At 39.2% G+C, this 19226-nt stretch overlaps 1 protein-coding gene across 16 annotated transcripts in view; it reads left to right on the top strand.

The window, feature by feature from the left end:
• The window catches only part of LPAR1 (lysophosphatidic acid receptor 1), a 168027-nt gene that overhangs the window by 61486 nt on the left and 87315 nt on the right, over window positions 1-19226 (top strand). For 8 of the 16 annotated variants that reach the window (XM_037983499.2, XM_007968442.3, XM_037983490.2 and 5 more), the window contains exons 2-3: window positions 5745-5822; window positions 7096-7243. The exons of 1 other annotated variant lie outside the window; for it this stretch is intronic. In XM_037983499.2, the coding sequence (XP_037839427.1) occupies window positions 7199-7243 (45 nt within the window). In that variant the 5' untranslated portion in view covers window positions 5745-5822; window positions 7096-7198. Of the gene's footprint in view, window positions 1-5224; window positions 5244-5744; window positions 5823-6350; window positions 6481-7095; window positions 7244-19226 lie in introns of those variants that run through there. 7 more of the 16 variants (XM_007968445.3, XM_007968444.3, XM_037983502.2 and 4 more) reach the window with 3 other exon arrangements.

Genomic DNA, 19226 nt, shown 5'->3' with positions numbered 1-19226 from the left:
CATGATAGATCGGACCTTATTCCTCCTAACTGCAGTAGATCTGACCTTATGCCTCCTGTCTAACTGTAAATATGTATCCTTTGATCAACATCTTCCCAACTTCCTCTCCCTACAACTACCCCAGCCTTTGGTAACTACCACTTTGCTCTATACTTCTGTGGGAACAACTTTTTTAGAATTTTGAATTACCACTTTTTAAGCATCCTGTTTTTGTTTGAATAAGTGCAATATATTATTCTTGATGTTACTATTGTTAAACCTATTCATCTGCTCAGATTCCAGAGAGAAAAATCTTTCAGCCTCAGGCCTTAGGTGGTGTAAGACTGGCTTCAGATGCTATTTAGCTCTGATACAGGGAAGAGATAATAAGAAACAAGACGAGCTTCAGCTCTGGCCTGCCTGTATCTCATCTCATTCCTCCAGGTTTGGGGTTCAGGAATTTTTTCTGTTTTGTTTCTATCAGACCATAGGGCTCTCTGAAGAATGATACACAGTCTGAAAAATTTCACCATTTTATCTAAATTGTTGTTCATCTGTAATAGTTTTCTAAAGTTCTGAGAATAAATTTGTCCTTTCCTGGTTTTAGCATTGATGGTTTCTTCTTTCCTCCTTTATTGCTTTTTGTTCATCTATTCTGTTTTGGAGATGAATGCTTTAAAATCTTTACCCATGTAGCTTCCCCCAACCACCTCTGAAAAGTCTGTTTTATCTTTTGCATCACTAATTTTATTTTTTGCTTTCTAAAAATATTTTACTTTCTGCTTCATTGGTTGCTTTTATTCAAGTTCATAATTCAGATTTTCTTTTCTGGTTAACACACACTCTTTTCTGGTCTCACGTTTCTTTCTATGACTACCTGCTCTATGTGCAAAGATTCTGCTATGTCCCCTGGAATTTTAAGAACATGAGCTAGAAATTTTCTGTTAATAGAGTTTTCTCTTGTATGTAGTATACCTATTTCTTAAGTAAATATTTGCTCTGATTCTAGAATCTTCCCCTTTTTTGAGCCATAATGTGTTCTATTTGCTTGGTGGATTTAGATTTTTATCCTTTGCTTATCCTTAGGGAAGTCAATGCATATTCAGTATCTGGTATTGCCCTGTGTCCCTCCCTCCCTCCCTCCCTCCCTCCCTCCCTTCCTTCCTTCCTTCCTTCCTTCGCTCCTTCCTTTTCTTTTTGTTTTAAAAATTTACTTTAAGTTCCGGGATACATGTGCAGAACATGCAGGTTTGTTACATAGGTCTACATGTGCCATGGTGATTTGCTGCACCTATCAACTCATCATCTAGGTTTTAAGCCCCGCATGCGTTAGCAACCCTGTGTTCTTTCAAGAAACTTGGATGAGTCACTATTTGACTCAAGTCCAGACAAAGGAAAAAGGTTACATTTGTAGTAGATTAATTTACCAATTATGAATTCATATTCCTGTGAGGCCTGGGAAAAGTGCCAGCATCAGTTCCAGAAGTAATCACGGGGAAGTTTGCCTCAAACCAGAGACTTTCTTTTAGGTATTTGGTGTGGCACTCAGTAATTAGCAAGGTCATTGTCACTTGGCATGGCTGCTGTTGCCAGGAGCCAGCTGGGAGTGTCTTTTTCCCACGTGTTTTCCGTGGTAGTCATCATAGCCACCTGTCAACCAGAAGTAAATGCAGCCAGAGGTTACTTGCTTGGCTGGCCTCTGAAGCCAGGAACCCTTTTAAAGGAGTGAGTGTATTTTAAATGTACCCCGAGTCTCCCTGGGCTTCAGCCCCCCCATCCCACTGAACTAGGGGTATCATTATGGGTTTGGTGGATTCTCATTTTCTTATTTTCTGGTCGTGCAGTTGCAGTTTCACATGAAGAGGATATCATGTTTTAGTCCTTTTGTCAACCTCCCATGTTGATTCTTTCAAGTATATATTTCTGGATGTTTAAGATCTATCTCTAGTTTCCAGGGCTGATTCAGGATATTTCCCGTCTTATAATCAGCTGGTCATTTCTTTGGTGATCTGGCACAAAAAAATACGCTTATAGCTTTCTTATTTGGAAATTGTATTTTATACATGAGATTTGAATTGTAGGGGGGATACTGAGGTAATTTAGACTCAGTGATTGTAAAGGAATGGATGAATGATCCAATAAATAAATAGATGACAAAACTCATCTTTTGCAAGTGAGAGGCATTAGAGGTAATTTTACGGTTTTGAGAAGAGAAATATAGATGAGAAGAGATGCCTAGGAGAATAGAAAATGGAGACAACTAGGAAAGAAGAGAAGGGGCAACAGTAATGCTCCAAGGGCAGTTGGAGAGCCTGATGTCAGCCAGGCAAACCCATATTGCTTCAGGGTTTTCTGTGACTAGAACATAGTTTTGAAGCTCAAGCAAAGGAAATGGAGAGTTAGGTTGATGGCAGGCTAGAAGAGTTGCAGCACAGGTGTCGAAGTACTTGGAAGAGTTCAGAGGGGTATATTTCTTAGTCTCATTCTGTTGCCCAGGCTGGAGTGCAGTGGTGTGATCTTGGCTCACTGCACCTTCTGCCTCCTGGATTCAAGCAGTTCTCTGCCTCAGCCTCCTGAGCAGCTGGGATTACAGGTGCCTGCCACCATGCCTAGCTAATTTTCTTTTTCTTTTTGTTTTTCTTTTTTGTATTTTCAGTAGAGATGCGGTTTCACTATCTTGGCCAGGCTGGTCTTGAACTCCTGACCTCATAATCCACCCGCCTCGGCCTCTCAAAGTGCTAGGATTACAGATGTGAGCCACCACGCCCTGCCCGGGGTGTATTTCCTTAAAAATTATTGTGCAACTCTCTAGTTGACAGTCTGGGGCTCTGGTAAGGCAGGGAGTTTGTCTGTCAAAGCGAACCAGCTTGCTCAGCTAGATACTGCATGGCATGATTACTTAGGGTGATGTCTTTTTTGTCTTTAGTTCCCCCATGATTTGTGCAGTTTCATAAATAAGTTGAGAAGCAAATAGATTTCATAATATAATTTTAAGACTTGGCTCCCAAAAGAAAACTGATTTGTACCTTTGAAGTTAAATGTCATTTAGCCCTTGTATTTGGCAAAGTAACCATATGCTATTTTATAAAGCATTCTCGTAATGTGTGAATAGGTTCAACAAAATTAGACATGTCTCATGTTTTAGGAGAAGGCAGTTAATCTTCTGTCTTATTTTCTTCTTGCAAATGTGAAACTAACCATCTGTCATGTTTATTAGGTGTCTCAAGGAAATGAAACATCCAAATGAGGGTCACATAATTAAAATTTTATATAGATGAGAGGAGCACAAGGTTCTCTGTCTCAGGGTCACTCTGCAAGTCATCTGACTTTCATCCTACTTTCTCCATTTTTTATCTGACATTTTTGCTTAAAGATTCCACATGCTTTCCATCTCTTTTTAATCTTTGATCACTTGGAGTATTGCCTGTGGAAAGAGTATGAATCTTAGCATAGGCCCTGGTTCATACCTCAGCTCTTTCAGTTCCTGACTGTGTGACTGGGGGTATGTTGCGTAATCTCACAATACCTTTCAAAGCCTCAGATGTCTCCCCTGTAAAATAACTGAATAGTATCTGCCTCAAACTCTAGGGTAAATTACTGCTCCAAAGCTCAGCATCCAGTGGCCTTTCATTAAATCCCAGTCTCCCATCTTTCCCTCTGCTGTTGTTAGTAATAACACCATATGACATATTTGTTTGGTGGATCTCATCCATTTCTATATCGCTTTCCTTACTATAAGCTAGCTGCCTCTATTTACCTTTCAGGCAACTCTCTATATTCTGAATATTGAATATATTTTAAGGTTCTATTGCTTAATGACATAGCTTGGTGAAATGATACTAGACCTGAGCATATAGTATGCATCCTTAAGAATGGAATCTTGTGTGCTTGATTTTTTGCCTTATAGTTATATTATTGATATATTCATTTATGTCACATAGAACAAGATAATGTGAATTATAAATACATAAGAGGGAGAAAGGAAAAATGAAAGTAGGAGTGGGCAAAAAATAATGCCAGGAATAAGTTCAGTATAAAACAGTGCACCTTGGGGTTCCTGTAATTTTCTTGACTAAGTTCGGCACTCTAGCAGTCATCTTGAAAAAAGAAACGTCCTGTATACATATACTTTTCTCCTGGGTTGTTTATTTACTTTCACAGTGTGATAAACAAGTCTTATTTGTTCCTATAACTGGGACTAAGGAGAATATCAGTATTGTCAAAGGGCAGCTGTGGAATTTGCTGTTGAATGTCATGACAAGATAGCTTGATAACTTTACTACTTACTTGTCAATGAAAATAATTGCTCGAATGGGGGAAGAAAATAGGAAGGCTCTATAGTTCTAAGCAGCTAGAACCTAAAGTGATTGAAACTGTAGTATGAAGGATACTGCACAAAAATGTAGCAATTAAAAATTTAAGCTTATAAAAGTTGCTGTCAAACCTAGATTATTTCTTAGAAAAGCAGCACTTCTGAGCCTCTCATTTGCCCGGTATTCCTGAGCTAATATAGGGTAGCACCATGGGATTTGGGGGACAAAGGACTTGGATTAAATGTCTAACTGCACAGTTCCTAGCATACAAGATTTGGATCTTGTGACCTCTGGTTCATTACTTTTACTATTATGAAAATTATCATTTCCCAATAGTTTAAAAAGTGTTCAGGTAGCCAGGTGCGGTGGCTCACGCCTGTAATCCCAGTGCTTTGGGAGGCTGAGGCGGGCGGATCACCTGAGGTCAGGAGTTCGAGACAAGCCTCAACATGGAGAAATCCCATCTCTATTAAAAAACAAAACAAAACAAAATTAGCCGGGCATGGTGCTGCGTGCCTATAATTCCAGCTACTCGGGAGGCTGAGGCAGGAGAACTGCTTGAACCTGGGAGGCGGAGGTTGCTGTGAGCCAAGATTGGCCATTGTACTCCAGCCTGGGCAACAAGAGCGAAACTCTGTCTCAAAAAAAAAAAAAAAAAAAAAAAAGAAAAGAAAAAAGGTGTTCAGGTATCATCTTGCATGCTGGTGAAACTAGAAAGTGTATTTACTGACAAAAGCTCCATAAAGGCAAGGTTGGCTTAGCCTTACTTCTTGTGCGCCTAGTTCCCTATTGATGCTCAATAACTCTTTTTTTTTTTTTTTTTTTTTTTTTTTTTTTTTAGACGGAGTCTCACTCTGTTGCCCAGGTGGGAATGCAGTGGCATGATCTCGGCTCACTGCAACCTCCGCCTTCTGGGTTTAAGTGATTCTCCTGCCTCAGCCTCCCGAGTAGGTGAGATTACAGGCATGTGCCACCACACCCAGCTAATTTTTATATTTTTAGTAGAGATGGGGTTTCACCATGTTGGTCAGGCTGGTCTCAAACTCCTGACCTCTAATGATCTGCCCCCATTGGCCTCCCAAAGTTTTGAGATTACAGGCGTGAGCTGCTGTGTCCGGCCAATAACGTCTTTGAATAAAAGAAAGGATATTGTTAGGGGGTATGAAAATCACCAGAAAATGAAAATGTTTCTTAAAAATGAAAGAATTTTTAAAAATTCTTGTCTTAAAATGAAAAATTTTTTTCTTCTGGACTAAATTGCAGTGTGGAAAGAGTCACATCAGCCTTTGGACAGAACTAGGGCCATGATTTAGTGTGCGGAAGGTGGCATCTCTCTGAGTTTTCTTAATGAACATGTGAATAAGAGAAGATTTGGTTATACTTTGTGCTTATTTAGCATCCTCTCTTTGAGGATGTCAAAAGGATTTTAGAAATGTTCTCTTTCTCACACAGGTGGATGTCTGATTTATGAAGCTCCCCATCCACCTGTCTGAGTACCTGACTTCTCAGGACTGACTCCTACAGCATCAGGTATCTTGCCTTTCTTTAGTCTTAAAAGCGGTGACTAAGTTCCTTGAGTAAATATAGGCAGGGAACACATTCACTTTGTTATGTTTCCTATAGGCCTGGGAATTGGAGTTGCTGCTGTAGTCCTGGTCCTACCATTAAATGTGTGACTCTAGTCCCTTTTCTTCTCTAAGCCTCAATTTTTTTCTTCTGCAAATAGGTGGGGTTGGGCTGGGTGATATCTAATTACTTGACAGTATTATGGTAGTCCACCCTTATCCGAAGTTTCACTTTCCATGGTTTCAGTTACCTGCAGTCAAACTTGGTCCAAAAATATTAAATGAAAAATTTCAGAAATAAACAATTCACAAGTTGTAAATTGCACTCCATTCTGAATAGTATGGGTGAAATCTCATACTGTCCATGTGATTCATCCCTTTGTCCTGCATCTCCACGTATGCTACCTGCACATTAGTCACTTAGTAACTATCTCTGTTATTTACAAGGTTGGGTACTATTCACAATTTCTTTTTCTTTTTCTGTTTTTTAAAGATGAAGTCTCGCTCTGTCGCCCAGGCTGGAGTGCAGTGCTGCCATCTTGGCTCACTGCAACCTCCACCTCCCAGATTCAAGCAATTCTCCTGCCTCAGCCTCCTGAGTAGCTAGGATTACAGGATAACAGGCACGTGCCACCATGCCCGGCTAATTTTTGTATTTTTGGTAGAGATGGGGTTTTGCCATGTTGGCCAGGCTGGTCTCAAACTCCTGACCTCAGGTAATCCTTCCCTCCCTGCTTCCCGAAGAGCTGAGATTATAGGCTTGAGCCACCACGCCTAACCCACTATCCACAGTTTCAAGTATCCCCTGGGGGGCTTAGAATCCACTTCTCAGATAAGTGGGGGTGGTTACTGCATTCCCTTTGCCCTCTATGTAAGCCATCAGCTCTCCACTATGGATTATTCAATTCCTTTATTATTTAATGGCAGGATGGCTTCCCCCCCCCCCGCCCCCCCCGACTCACCCTCCCCAGCTCTGCAACTTGAAACTGTCTTCCCAAAACATCTACCTGGCATGTTGGATTCAAACCTATGAAAATTCCTCAACTTAAGAGTATTTGGACAGATAGCACAGAAGTCATGGCTTTTAGACCTTAGCTTTTCCCTACAGACTTTCTGTTTGCATTAAGCTAGTATTTGAAACTTGACTCTAGGGATTCTTACCTCCTTTGGCCAATGGTACTTCACACCCATATGCTAGTCCTTTTATGCTAAATGTGGGTTTTCCTGTTGTTTTCCAGATACACAGCTTCTCCTAGCATGACCTTGATCTGATCAGCAAACAAGAACATTTGTCTCCCGTAGTTCTGGGGCCTGTTCACCATCTACAACCACAGAGCTGTCATGGCTGCCATCTCTACTTCCATCCCTGTAATTTCACAGCCCCAGGTAAGGGCTTCAAACTAGCAGAGGTCTGATGTAATCATAAGTTTGTCAAATATTTAAACTGGGTTTCAGGAAGTGTGTTTGACTCTAGGGATCATGTATATCTCTCTCGCTATCATTTGGTGCGTATTTGAATAATGGTACTTTTGTGAGTGAGGTGCCATTTAGTTCAGGAAGCAGCTGGAACAATGAACAAGTGGTTTCAGTGAACTGGCCTCTGTTCATAGGAGGCCTTGGTTTTCAGTGCTTAGGATGCCCGACTGTCACTATAGGCATCACACTCTAAATCAGAATAAGTCAGTAGTAAACCCTGCTGCTTTTCCTCTCTTGGCCTTTTTTGTGGGCTGGGGGTTGGGGTGGGGTTTAATGAAATATATCAGAATGGATCTAATTTTAACAAGTTTTTTGAGGGCTGTCTTGTCTTCCTCTTCCTATACTTACTCTTTTGCCTTGACCTGTTCTAGGAACTTTGAAAACAAAATGCGATTCCAGGAACTTCTGAACAGCAATCGTATGAGTTATCTTTTTCTGTCCAGTGAAGAGCAGTAATACAGCAGGGACATGGTCTTTGTTCGGATGATTTTACAGCCTGATTTAATCAAGCATTCACTGGACTCTTTCAGATTCAGCAGGCAGCAGGGTACAATGTGGAAACAGACTTTGGAGTCATAAGGCCACAGTTCACATCCCTGCTCCTCTGATTGCGGGATAAAGAGCCTTAGTCATGCCAGCCTCTCTCAGCTTCAGATCTCTCTCATGTAATCATTCCTCACATGATGGTTACATGGATTAAATGATGGTTTATATACATGAGGCATACAGAGGTGCCCAGGAAGTATAGTTTCCCATTTACTCTTCATTTATCTTCTTTCTATAGTGTGACCTCCTCTCTCATTCGTGACAATCAATTTTTGGCCAACTTTATTTTTATTTATTTATTTTTTTGAGAGGGAGCCTTGCTCTGGTACCCAGGCTGCAGTGCAGTGGTGTGATCTTGGCTCACTGCATCCTCCGCCTCCTGGGTTTAAGCGATTCTCCTGTCTCAGCTTCTTGAGTAGCTGAGATTACAGGCACCTGCCACCAAGCCCAGCTAATTTTTGTATTTTAGTAGAGATGGGGTTTCACCATGTTGGTTAGGCTGGTCTTGAACTCTTGACTTCAAATGATCCACCTCCTTGGCCTCCCAAAGTGCTGCGATTACAGGCCTGAGCCACTGTGCCCAGCCTCGGGTAACTTTGAAGAAAAAAGCATACTTTCAAGAAAGAGCCATATTGATTGAAATTTGAACTTGATACAGAATGTTATTCCACACTGTTTTTTTCAGGATGATTTTGCAGGCTCTTCAATTTTGTATGTATTTTAATAGGGTTTGTGTGTCTGTGAGAGAGGGAGAGAAGAAGGAGAGGGAAAAAGGAGAACAAGGGGCATTTTTCCTTCATATAGTATAGTGTTTTCTCCTCAGCACCATTTGGGATGTCATCATTGTTATCCACCTTGGGATTTTATCTTATGAATAAAGCCCTTTATTCATATCATATGAATACAGAATAAAGTACCAAGGTCTTCAGTATTATTTTCCAGAATGTTTAGTGTTACCATCGTCATATGCATTTCTCTTTCTGGTAAGTGGACCATTGTCCTTTCAACACTTCATTTACTTTGGGTGTTTGGTTTCCCTTATCTTCAGTAGACTTTTTTGGTATCCGAGAGACTTGGAGAATGGGCAAAGAGATTTAGTGCCTGTTACCTGAGGTCACCATTTCAAAGTCCACAGAAGCTGTTCCCATGTAATGACTCTTCTTAGTCCTTTTGTGAAGTGAGTTAGGCTAGTGCAGGTTTTCTAGACAAGGCATTTCCACATCCTGGTGTTGCTGCTGTCATCTGTCAGCATTTCCAACAGCTTCTTCTTATCTATACATCTTCTCTGTTACACAAGCTCCTATCAGCTGGTGAGGAATAGAAATACCTCTAAATGACTCATTTAATTAAAATGTTTAATACTGCTCAAAGGAGAAAGAGGTTCTATTTCATACAATTACTGGGGGAAATGTGTACTCTTGTAAATTCTCTGTGGGAAAGTAAATTGGTACAGTTACTCTGGAGGGTAATTCAACAGTATCTATTCAAATTATACATTCCTGCACATGCCCTGCTGCTGTCTTGGAATCTACATTAGAAAAACACTCACACGTGAGCCCAAGGAGTGTATAAAGATATTCATTGAAGCATTGGTTGCAAACCAAGAAATACAAAATTTTGTGAATATCCAATAGTAGAAAGACTTAATGAATTCAGGAATGTGGACATGATTGAAATACTATTCAGTCATTTTATTTATTTTTCCTTTTTCTTTTTTCTTTCTTTCTTTTTTTTTTCGAGACAGAGTCTTGCTCTGTTTCCCAGGCTAGAGTGTAGTGGCGCAATCTTGGCTCACTACAACCTCCGCCTTCTATATTCCAGTGATTCTCCTGCCTCAGCCTCCTGAATAGCTGGGAATACAGGCATGTGCCTCCACGCCTGGTTAATTTTTGTATTTTTAGTTGGGATGGGGTTTCACTGTGTTGTCCAGGCTGGTCTCAACTCCTGACCTCAGGCAATCGGCCCATCTCGGCCTCCCAAAGTTCTGGGACTATAGCCGTGAGCTACCGCGCCTGACCACTATTCAGTGGTTTTAAAATGAGGATATCTACACAGCCATATATTACTCCAAGATATCGTATGGAAGAAAAAGAAAGCAAGATGCAAAATAGTACTTATGGGAAGCTCCCATTAAAATTCTAAAACAAGACTGTGTATTTTTAGGGACAAATATATGGTACATTAATGGAAATGGATAATGAAAGTCCTAGAACATACATTCTTAACATAGTGATATTGCCCCAAGAGGACAAAAAGTGGGTTTTGGGAGATGAAAAATATTCCTCCAAAGCTTATACCTCTATCCAACAAAATCTTATTCCTTAGTATTTAGTTTTTTCTCGTTATAGAAAATTTAAATATAATTAATTTTTCTCCTTAAGGATCACTAATGAGAAAAAAATGTGGCCAAGAAACACTGGTTTCTTGAGGGAGAAACATAGGCTCACCAGTCACCCTGCTTCAATTTACTAATTACCTGAGCCTGAGGGGAAGGTATCCACCCTCTTAGTGCTCCTATTTCCTTACCCACAGAATGAGCATGGTAATAATGAAGCCAACCTGATAGGGTTATTTTAAGGAGGAAATGAAATAATTTCTATGAAACTCAGAATAGTGCCTGGCACATATTCTGGGCACATATTGCCCAGTGTGTGTTAGCAAGCATTGTTATTATTGTTCAGCAAACCTTGTGGCAGGCCTGGGGGATACAAGAATAAGTAAGAGAAATAAGTTTTGCTCTGCCAGAGTTTAGAGATAAGTGGGAGATATACAGATAAAACAAAAAGTTACAAGGTTTTGCCACCAATGCAGGAATGCACAAATACAGGAAGTATGGGTGCTCTGGGAGGAAAGTGGAGAACCCGGAAAAGATTTAGAGGATCAGGGAAGACTTCCTGAAGGAAGACCACTAGGCTGAGAACAAATGAATATGGGTTATCTTGGTAAAAGAGAAGAAAAAGCATGGGTGAATGTCAAGTGTCCCAGGGTGGTGTGTGTGTGTTTGTGTGTGTGTGTGTGTGTGTGTGAGAGAGAGAGAGCAAAGCATTTAGAATTCTGTTTTGGATGGTTGCACTACAGTGGGGTGTGAGATTGTAAACAGTAATGTCCCTAGAGCCACCTATACCAACTCACAGAGGCGGATTGTTAAATTTTCAGGAATTTTGTGAGCCAGTTGACTTCATGCTAGCTTCTTGAAATCAGCCATATGAAATAGTTACACTGCAGAAATTGGCAAATGCTTCAATTAGCATAAATAGGTTAGATTATAAAATTGGAGATTTTACAAGGCCTTTCAAACCATATTAACAAATTTAACATTGATCTTAAAGAAATCTGTGTTAGCTTAATGGTCCCAGCCTTTGAAATAGACTTGGGTTCAAGTCCTGACTTTCGATAATTGTTTTATTGAGCAAGTCTGTTAATTAACTTTAACCAGGGTAGTTCCATTATCCTCGCTGTATTTTGGGAATAGTGGCAGCCTCTGATGGTTGGAGAACTAAGCCCACGGGGAAGGAGCCAGCTATACACTTGGGCATTAGGTCATAGAGATAGATAGCTTCTTCTGGAGAGATGTAGACCATTGGGTCACTTGGTTCCCAGGATCCTCTGGCCAGTGATGGACCTCCTAATTATATGTCAGTTCCTCGCATGTAATTTGTACAGTCAAATTTAGTTCAAGGCTCACTTGCCCTTGCCCTGAAACTTCTACTGATGTCTTCTCCCTTATTTTCAGTTTTGCCCATGTTCAAAGAAGGTAAAAATAATTTAGACATAGCATCTTCTTAGGCAAAGCATAATAAACAGCTCACTCAGTCACCTTAGCTTGGTATTGTTTGGCACATCAACTTGCATTCTTTTCCAGTGAATTCAGGGACTTTGTAAAGATAAATCCACATTCAAGTGTGAAAGGCCTGAAAATCCTTTTCTAAGGCCAAAACAACAATTTTTTAAAAAAGCTTTTGATTTTGTTTGTTACTCTATTCATTTAGTAACAAAGAGCATTTTTCTAATCAAGGCTGCCTAATACTACATATAAACTAATTAATATGAACAAATAGCTTGTGATTGTTTCAAACAACAATAGGGAAGAAAGCTTGCATTGTCATGCCTGCTGGGATTGCTGTTTAGTTAGTTGAAAGATATGCCTTGTGCTTTGAAGTGGGGCAAGTTCGTATTCTCTGCTTTACCCCTGCCCTGACTCTGAGACAGATTTTTATTTTCTCTTGCTGAGAGAGCACCTAGCTCTTACAAAGCTAGGTGATGAATACTAAGACAAAACTGGACTAGCAGCAGCAAGAAGATGCTGTGTTTGTAGCCAATTTGTAATTCTGCTGGTCCAGACACAGAAAAAGAGTTTTCTTATCCAAAGGAAACTCTTGGGATGTATTTGCAGACAGGAACCTGTTCATCATTAGGCTGAGTTAATGTGTTCATGTCCTGTGGATATTGGGGGCATGGGGATGGGGTATTAACCAAACAAACTTGCAGCTCTCCAGAGCTATTTTCTGTTTCTAGCACTGTGTTAGGCACATTACCCTGTGCTTGATCAGGTTACTGTGGATAGAATTTGGATTAAAAGTTTCATTTTCGTTTTTCATGAAAGAGTCAATAGTTCAGTACCAGAGTGAGCAGTTTGGCTTCTCACAAACCTAGGATTATATTAGAGACCAGAATAGGTATCTGAGAACCTCAAAGGTATTCGGGTGTCACACCTGTGATTCCAGTAAGGAAAGATTCTTCTATATCAGTATTTTTCAAGGTGTATCATGCTGTCTCTCATTTGTTATGTGACCATTTTGTTATTTTTTAATTTTAATTTTTTATATTTATTTGAATTTAAATTATTTTATTTTAAAATATTTTTCTTTAAGTTCCAGGGTACATGTGCAGAATGTGCAGTTTTGTTACATAGGTATACATGTGCCATGGTAGTTTGTTGTACTGGTCAACCCATCATCTAGGTTGTTTTTTTTTTTTGAGATAGAGTCTTACTCTGTTGCCCAGGCTGGAGTGCAATGGCATGATCTTGGCTCACAACAACCTCTGCCTCCCAGGTTCAAGTGATTCTTCTGCCTCAGCCTCCTGAGTAGCTGGGGCTACGGGCGTGTGCCACTATGCCTTGCTAATTTTTGTATTTTTAGTAGTGATGGGGTTTCACTCTGTTGGCCAGGCTGGTCTTGACCTCCTGACCTCATGATCTGCCCTCCTTGGCCCCCCAAAGTGCTGAGATTACAGGTGTGAGCCACCATGCCCAGCCCATCATCTAGGTTTTATGCCTGCATACAATAGGTATTTATCCTAATGCTCTCCCTCCCCTCTTCCCCCACCCCCAGATAGGTCCTGGTGTGTGATGTTCCCCTCCCTGTGTTCATGTGTTCTCATTGTTCAACTCCCACTTATAAGTGAGGATATGTGGTATTTGGTATTCTGTTCCTGTGTTAGTATGCTGAGAATGATGGTTTCCAGCTTCATCCATGTCCCTACAAAAGACGTGAACTCATTCTTTTTTATGGCTGCATAGTATTCCATGGTGGATATGTGCCGTGTCTTCTTTATGCAATCTATCATTGATGGGCATCTGGGTTAGTTCCAAGTCTTTGCTGTTGTAAATAGTGCTACAATAAACATGTGTGTGCATGTGTCTTCATAGTAGAAATGATTTATAATCCTTTGGGTATATACCCAGTAATGGGATTGCTGGGTCAAATGGTATTTCTGGTTCTAGATCCTTGAGGAATCACCACATTGTCTTCCACGATGGTTAAACTAATTTACACTCCCACCAACAGTGTAAAGGTGTTCCCATTTCTCCACATCTTCTCCAGCATCTGTTGTTTCCTGACTTTTTAATAATCACCATTCTAACTGGTGTGAGATGGTATCTCATTGTGGTTTTGATTTGCATTTCTCTAATGACCGGGAATAATGAGCTTTTTTTCATATGTTTGTTGGCCACATAAATGTTTTCTTTTGAGAAGTATCCGTTCATATCTTTCAACCACATTTTGATGGTTTTTTTTTTTTTTTCTCTTAAATTTGTTTAAGTTCCTTGTAGATTCTGGATATTAGACTTTGGTCAGATGGATAGATTGTTTGCCACATAAATGTCTTCTTTTGAGAAGTATCTGTTCGTATCCTTCGCCCACATTTTGATGGGATTTTTTTTCCCTTAAATTTGTTTAAGTTCCTTGTAGATTCTGGATATTAGACCTTTGTCAGATGGATAGATTGCAATTTTTTTCTCCCATTCTGTAGGTTGCCTGTTCATAACCATTTTGGTTTTAAGCCAAGAACATAAAGGTATTTTGATCCCTCCAAGTGATTTCCTGTAGCTTTCACTGAAGTTGTGAATTTGGGTAGATTTTCAATGTCTTAGTTGAGAGATTGTTCCTCCAGTTCTCATTCAGTGTTCTGATAAAAGGTGATTGAGGCTGGACGTAGTGGCTCACGCCTATAATCCCAGCACTTTGGGAGGTCGAGACCGGTGGATCACCTGAGATCAGAAGTTCGAAACCAGCCTGGCCAATGTGAAACCCCATCTCTACAGAAAACACAAAAGTCAGCCGGGTGTGGTGGTGTGCACCTATAATCTCAGCTACTCAGGAGGCTGAGACAGGAGAATTGCTTGAACCCAGGAGGCAAAGGTTGCAGTTAGCCGAGATTGTGCCACTGTACTGCAGCCTGCGTGAAACAGTGAGACTCTGTCTCAAAAAAAATAAAAAGCAAAAAACAAAACAAAAAACAAAAAAACGTGACTGGTGTCTGCTTGTTGTCTTTTGGAAGACACTTTTTTTTTTTGGACATCCTTACCAATAGGTTCTCTCAACAAAATATTTATTTTCAAAATCTGTGTTTTAGAAGGTTTTATTTCTGATATTAGAAAGTGGATTTTTTTTTTAATCAAAGCAACTGAATTTCACATTAAGTGGGTTGCTTTTTTTTTGAGGCTGAAAGATTTGTTTTTTTGAATAGAACTTTGTACTATGGCAGTTTTCAGACATTCACAAAAATAAAAATAACAATGAATCTCAATATAGCCAACACCTAGATTCAGTAATAACATTTTGACATACTTGCTTCACTTGCTCCTTTTTTGGGGGATGAAGTATTTCAGAATCCCTACCATTGTCATCTTTTAAAAAGCCCACTTATGTTAATATGCATATCTAAAAAATAATTTGCTTAAATAACCTCACTGCCATCATCACACTTAGCAAAAGTATAAATAACTCCCTAATATCACTTGATACTCAATTGGTATTCAGGTTTCTTCAGTTGCTTTTCTAAAATGTGTTTTTGTAGTTGGTGGGTTATTTATTTTTATTTTTTAAAAACGTTGATTAGATCAGTTTACTCTTCTGCATTAAATGATTCAATGACTCTTACGGTTTAGAAAGGCAATTCCACTTCCTCTCTTTATTTTCTAAGTGGGAAAATAGGTTGAAATTATAACCAGAATATTTCACAACTGAAGAATACAAAAATGAGACACACAGAAGGCTTCAGAGTAAGGGAATTAATACAATGTTTGCAATTATTAAATTATGAGTTTCTGAAGTAAGGGATTATAGATTATCTTGATAGTGTTTTCTTTCAAACTAAAATGTGAACAATTAATTGCAGTATGAAGTATGTTTCCAGTGCCACACAATAATTTCATCTAACATGGAATTGGGAAAAGGTAATGCATGGGCATAGACCCAGGTGGATTTTGGTTCAAATCTAGACTGTTATACACCATAACTAGGGGATCTTCAATACATAGGTCTTTTTCAGCTTTATTTTTTAAAAATCTCTAGAATTCAAATTACATACACTGTGGTCACAAGTTTAAATGGCAAAAATAACTGCAAAGTGCTTTGTAGAGTATCAGCCTTTTAATAGATACCTGACATATGTTAGTTCTTTCCCTTTTCCCCTTGATTATTCTATAAGTTCTTTACAGGGAGAAAGGGGGAACCACTACATATGGTCTGTGTATGTGGTATGCCAGAAGACCCATCAAAGGAAGGCCACATTGGATAAACACTCTATGGAAAACTCCAATGTATTGCCAGGAATAAATGCATCTGGAGATAAACATTGAGACTTCTGACTTCATCTTGAACCATGTTTCTATTAGAAGTTAAATTTGTTTCCATATTGCAATTTAAATTCATCTTGTACCTCCTTTTGTGTTTATAAACTCAGATAAGGTTTAAGAAGAGATATTATTTTGGAATCTAAAAGCCCATTTTGAATTTTCTATTCATAAGATGAAATTGTACAGGGGCACCTAGGGTAAACCACGTATGACACCTTTCATGTTTGTTTATTTTTCTTTCTGATACATCCTTTTTAATTGGTTTAGTCTTTAATGGTTAATGGAGCTACTCCTTTATCCTTCAAAGTGGGTCTGGCTTATTCCCACTTCTTGCCCATTAGGAAACTGCTCGATCTCCTTTTCATACCCCTGGATTCTCCAGTCATCTTTCTTTGAACTTTTGTTGCAGCTTTGCTGTGACTACACACTAAGGTGGGACAATGGCCTGCTGTTTTTTTCCATCTGAGGAAATCATAATTATAGAGCCCAGGGAATTTCTGTCTTTTAATATCTGTACCTTGCCTTAATAAGACTGTCACTAAAAAAATTCAACCTTTCCCTGCTGTGTGATAATATTAATACTGCCATTCGGTAGTATAACATCACTTAAGAGCTGCCCTTAAGTTAAACTTATCCCATTTCATACATGATTGTGTTGGGCAGGCTCAGGCCAGGAGAAAAGTAAAAGTGGGTTGATACTTGCTTCTCAGCATCAGAGAATATGTTTATTAGAGGGCCATGGAACATATTAGTTTCTGAAAGCATAGCTTGGAAATAAAACAACTTTCAATGATTCAGACAGCCTTTAATAGCAGGAATTCCAATCTTGCAGGAAGAAGAGTAGGGTGTGTGTGTTGGTGAACTAGGTGGCTGATTTCAAAGTCAGAATGTCCAGCAGGTAATATCAAAACATTTGCACTTAGATGGTTTTCCACCACCAAGCATAGGAAGGTTTTGGAGTGGATCAGGTGTAGGCCCCAATTCTCAGAGCTTTGCATACTTAGAACTCTGTTTAGCATTACCTTAATTATGGTTGATCAAGTTACTGAAGTAACCTAGTAAAGACAATGGAGGAGAAGATCCCGGAAGCATCCCAGCTCAATGGCACAGGTCATAGTGCAGGGCTCACCTCTGACATGCTGGATTGTGTAGAGATGACTGATGGGAACTTAGGAATGAGCTGTCATGGACAGATGTAGATCCCACTATGTTGTAAGATAGGTCAAGATGGAAAGACTCAGCCATAGATCATTCCACTGTCTCATTCAAAACTAGCTGGAAAACTAGGGCAACATTGAAGTTGCAGAGGGGAATTCAATGCTATGGCAGTAGAGAAAGAAAAGGCAGAAGAAACAAGGTGGCAAATGATTGTGAGGATTATAGTAATCAGTTACACCATGGTATTTTACTCTTTCAAATGATGTATCACGAATATACATGATATGGTTTGACTGTGTTCCCACCCAAATCTTATCCTGAATCGTACCTCCCATAATCCTTATGTCATGGGAGGGACTTGGTGGGAGGTAATTGAATCATGGGGTGGGTTTTTCCCATGCTGTTCTCATGATAGTAAATAAGTCTCATTAGATCTGATGGTTTTATAAAGGGCAGTTCCCCAGCACACACTCTCTTGCCTGCAGTCATGTAAGATGTGCCTTTGCTCCTCCTTCACCTTCTGCCATGATTGTGAGGCCTTCTCAGAAATGTGGAACTGTGAGTCCATTAAACCTCTTTTTCTTTCTTTTTTTTTTTTTTTTTTTTTTTGAGATGGAGTGTCACTCTGTCACCCAGGCTGGAATGCAGTGGCACGATCACAGCTCACTGCAACCTCTGCCTCCCGGGTTCAAGTGATTCTCCTGCCTCAGCCTCCCAAGTAGCTGGGACTACAAGTGTGTGCCACTACACCTGGCAAATTTTTGTATTTTTAGTAGAGACGTGGTTTCACCATGTTGGTCAGGCTGGTCTTGAACTCCTGACCTTAGGTGATCCATCCGCCTCAGCCTCCCAAAGTGCTGAGATTATAGGTGTGACCCACCACACCCGGCCCTAAAACTCTTTTTCTGTATAGGTTACCCAGTGTTGGGTATTTCTTTATAGCAGTATGAAAATGGACTAATACATTTACTCATAGGAGTCTTAGGAGCACATTTGGCTTTTTTTTTTTTTCCCCATTAAAATGGTTATAAATGAATTGATATCAGTATCTAAAATATTAAGTGCTGCTTTTTAAAAATTGTATAAGTTTATTGCTGTCTCTTAACTCGTCACAGAAAAAAGATAGTTTATAGAGATAAACTGTTTCATAATTTAAAAAAAGGACAATAATGGAAGGTAGTAGAAGATAATAAAAACTAAAATAGATAAAAAATTCCATTTTTAAAATTGAAATGGAATAAATTTATAAGGAAATATATTGTTATTAGCCTTTCAGCAAAATGAGCTAATGGAAAATAATTTTTCATTTTTGTTAGGATGAATTATTATATTGTTTTGACCTGTCAGTTCAAGTAAGGCTGCATTTTAGAGCTGGCATTTGATTTATGAAGGTTCAAGTCTTCTGGGTTGACTGATTAAAAGCTTCAGGAGAATAGAGTTCACAGAAATAGAGTTCTCAATGCTCAACATATAAAAAAAGGTGATCTTTTCCTCTTTGTTTTATGGATGAGTAAACTAACATCCCCTCCCGTTTCTTCCTCTCCCTCTTAATGGCTCAGACTGAATTCAATTTCTTTCTTTTTTTTTTTTTAAAAAAAAAATTAAGCAAAATGAAATGCATACAGGGAGTTATAATGCAATAGCGTAGCCATTACCAAGCTTTGTAAAATGTTAACATTTTGATGTAATTTCTTCAAGCTCTTTTGGGACTTAATAAATAAAACAATTCAGTAGTTACAGATAAAGTTGGAGCCCTTTTACTGCTTCCTAATTCCATTAGCCTCCTCTTTGCCCAGGCCATTAATTGATACTTATCATCTCTCTGCATGTGTTTGTGAATGTATATGTATGTGAGAAAAACATAAAAAACATATAGCAGGCTTCTGCAGGTTTATTTATAGATACATAATGTTTGTACATGTTTACAGGGTACATGTGATATTTTATTACACGCATAGAATGTGTAATGATCAAGTCAGGCTATTCATCACCTCATGTACTCATTATTTCTGTTGAGATGTGTTGGTAACACATCCATGTGTTCCCATCCATATCAATGTGTAGGGAACATTTTAAGTTCTCTCTTCTAGCTATTTGGAAATATAC

Source organism: Chlorocebus sabaeus, chromosome 12, assembly GCF_047675955.1.
Source record: "Chlorocebus sabaeus isolate Y175 chromosome 12, mChlSab1.0.hap1, whole genome shotgun sequence".
In the NCBI taxonomy this organism is placed as follows: Eukaryota; Metazoa; Chordata; class Mammalia; order Primates; family Cercopithecidae; genus Chlorocebus; species Chlorocebus sabaeus.
Note: the sequence above shows the minus strand (reverse complement) of the source record. Positions and strands in the feature narration are given on the sequence as shown.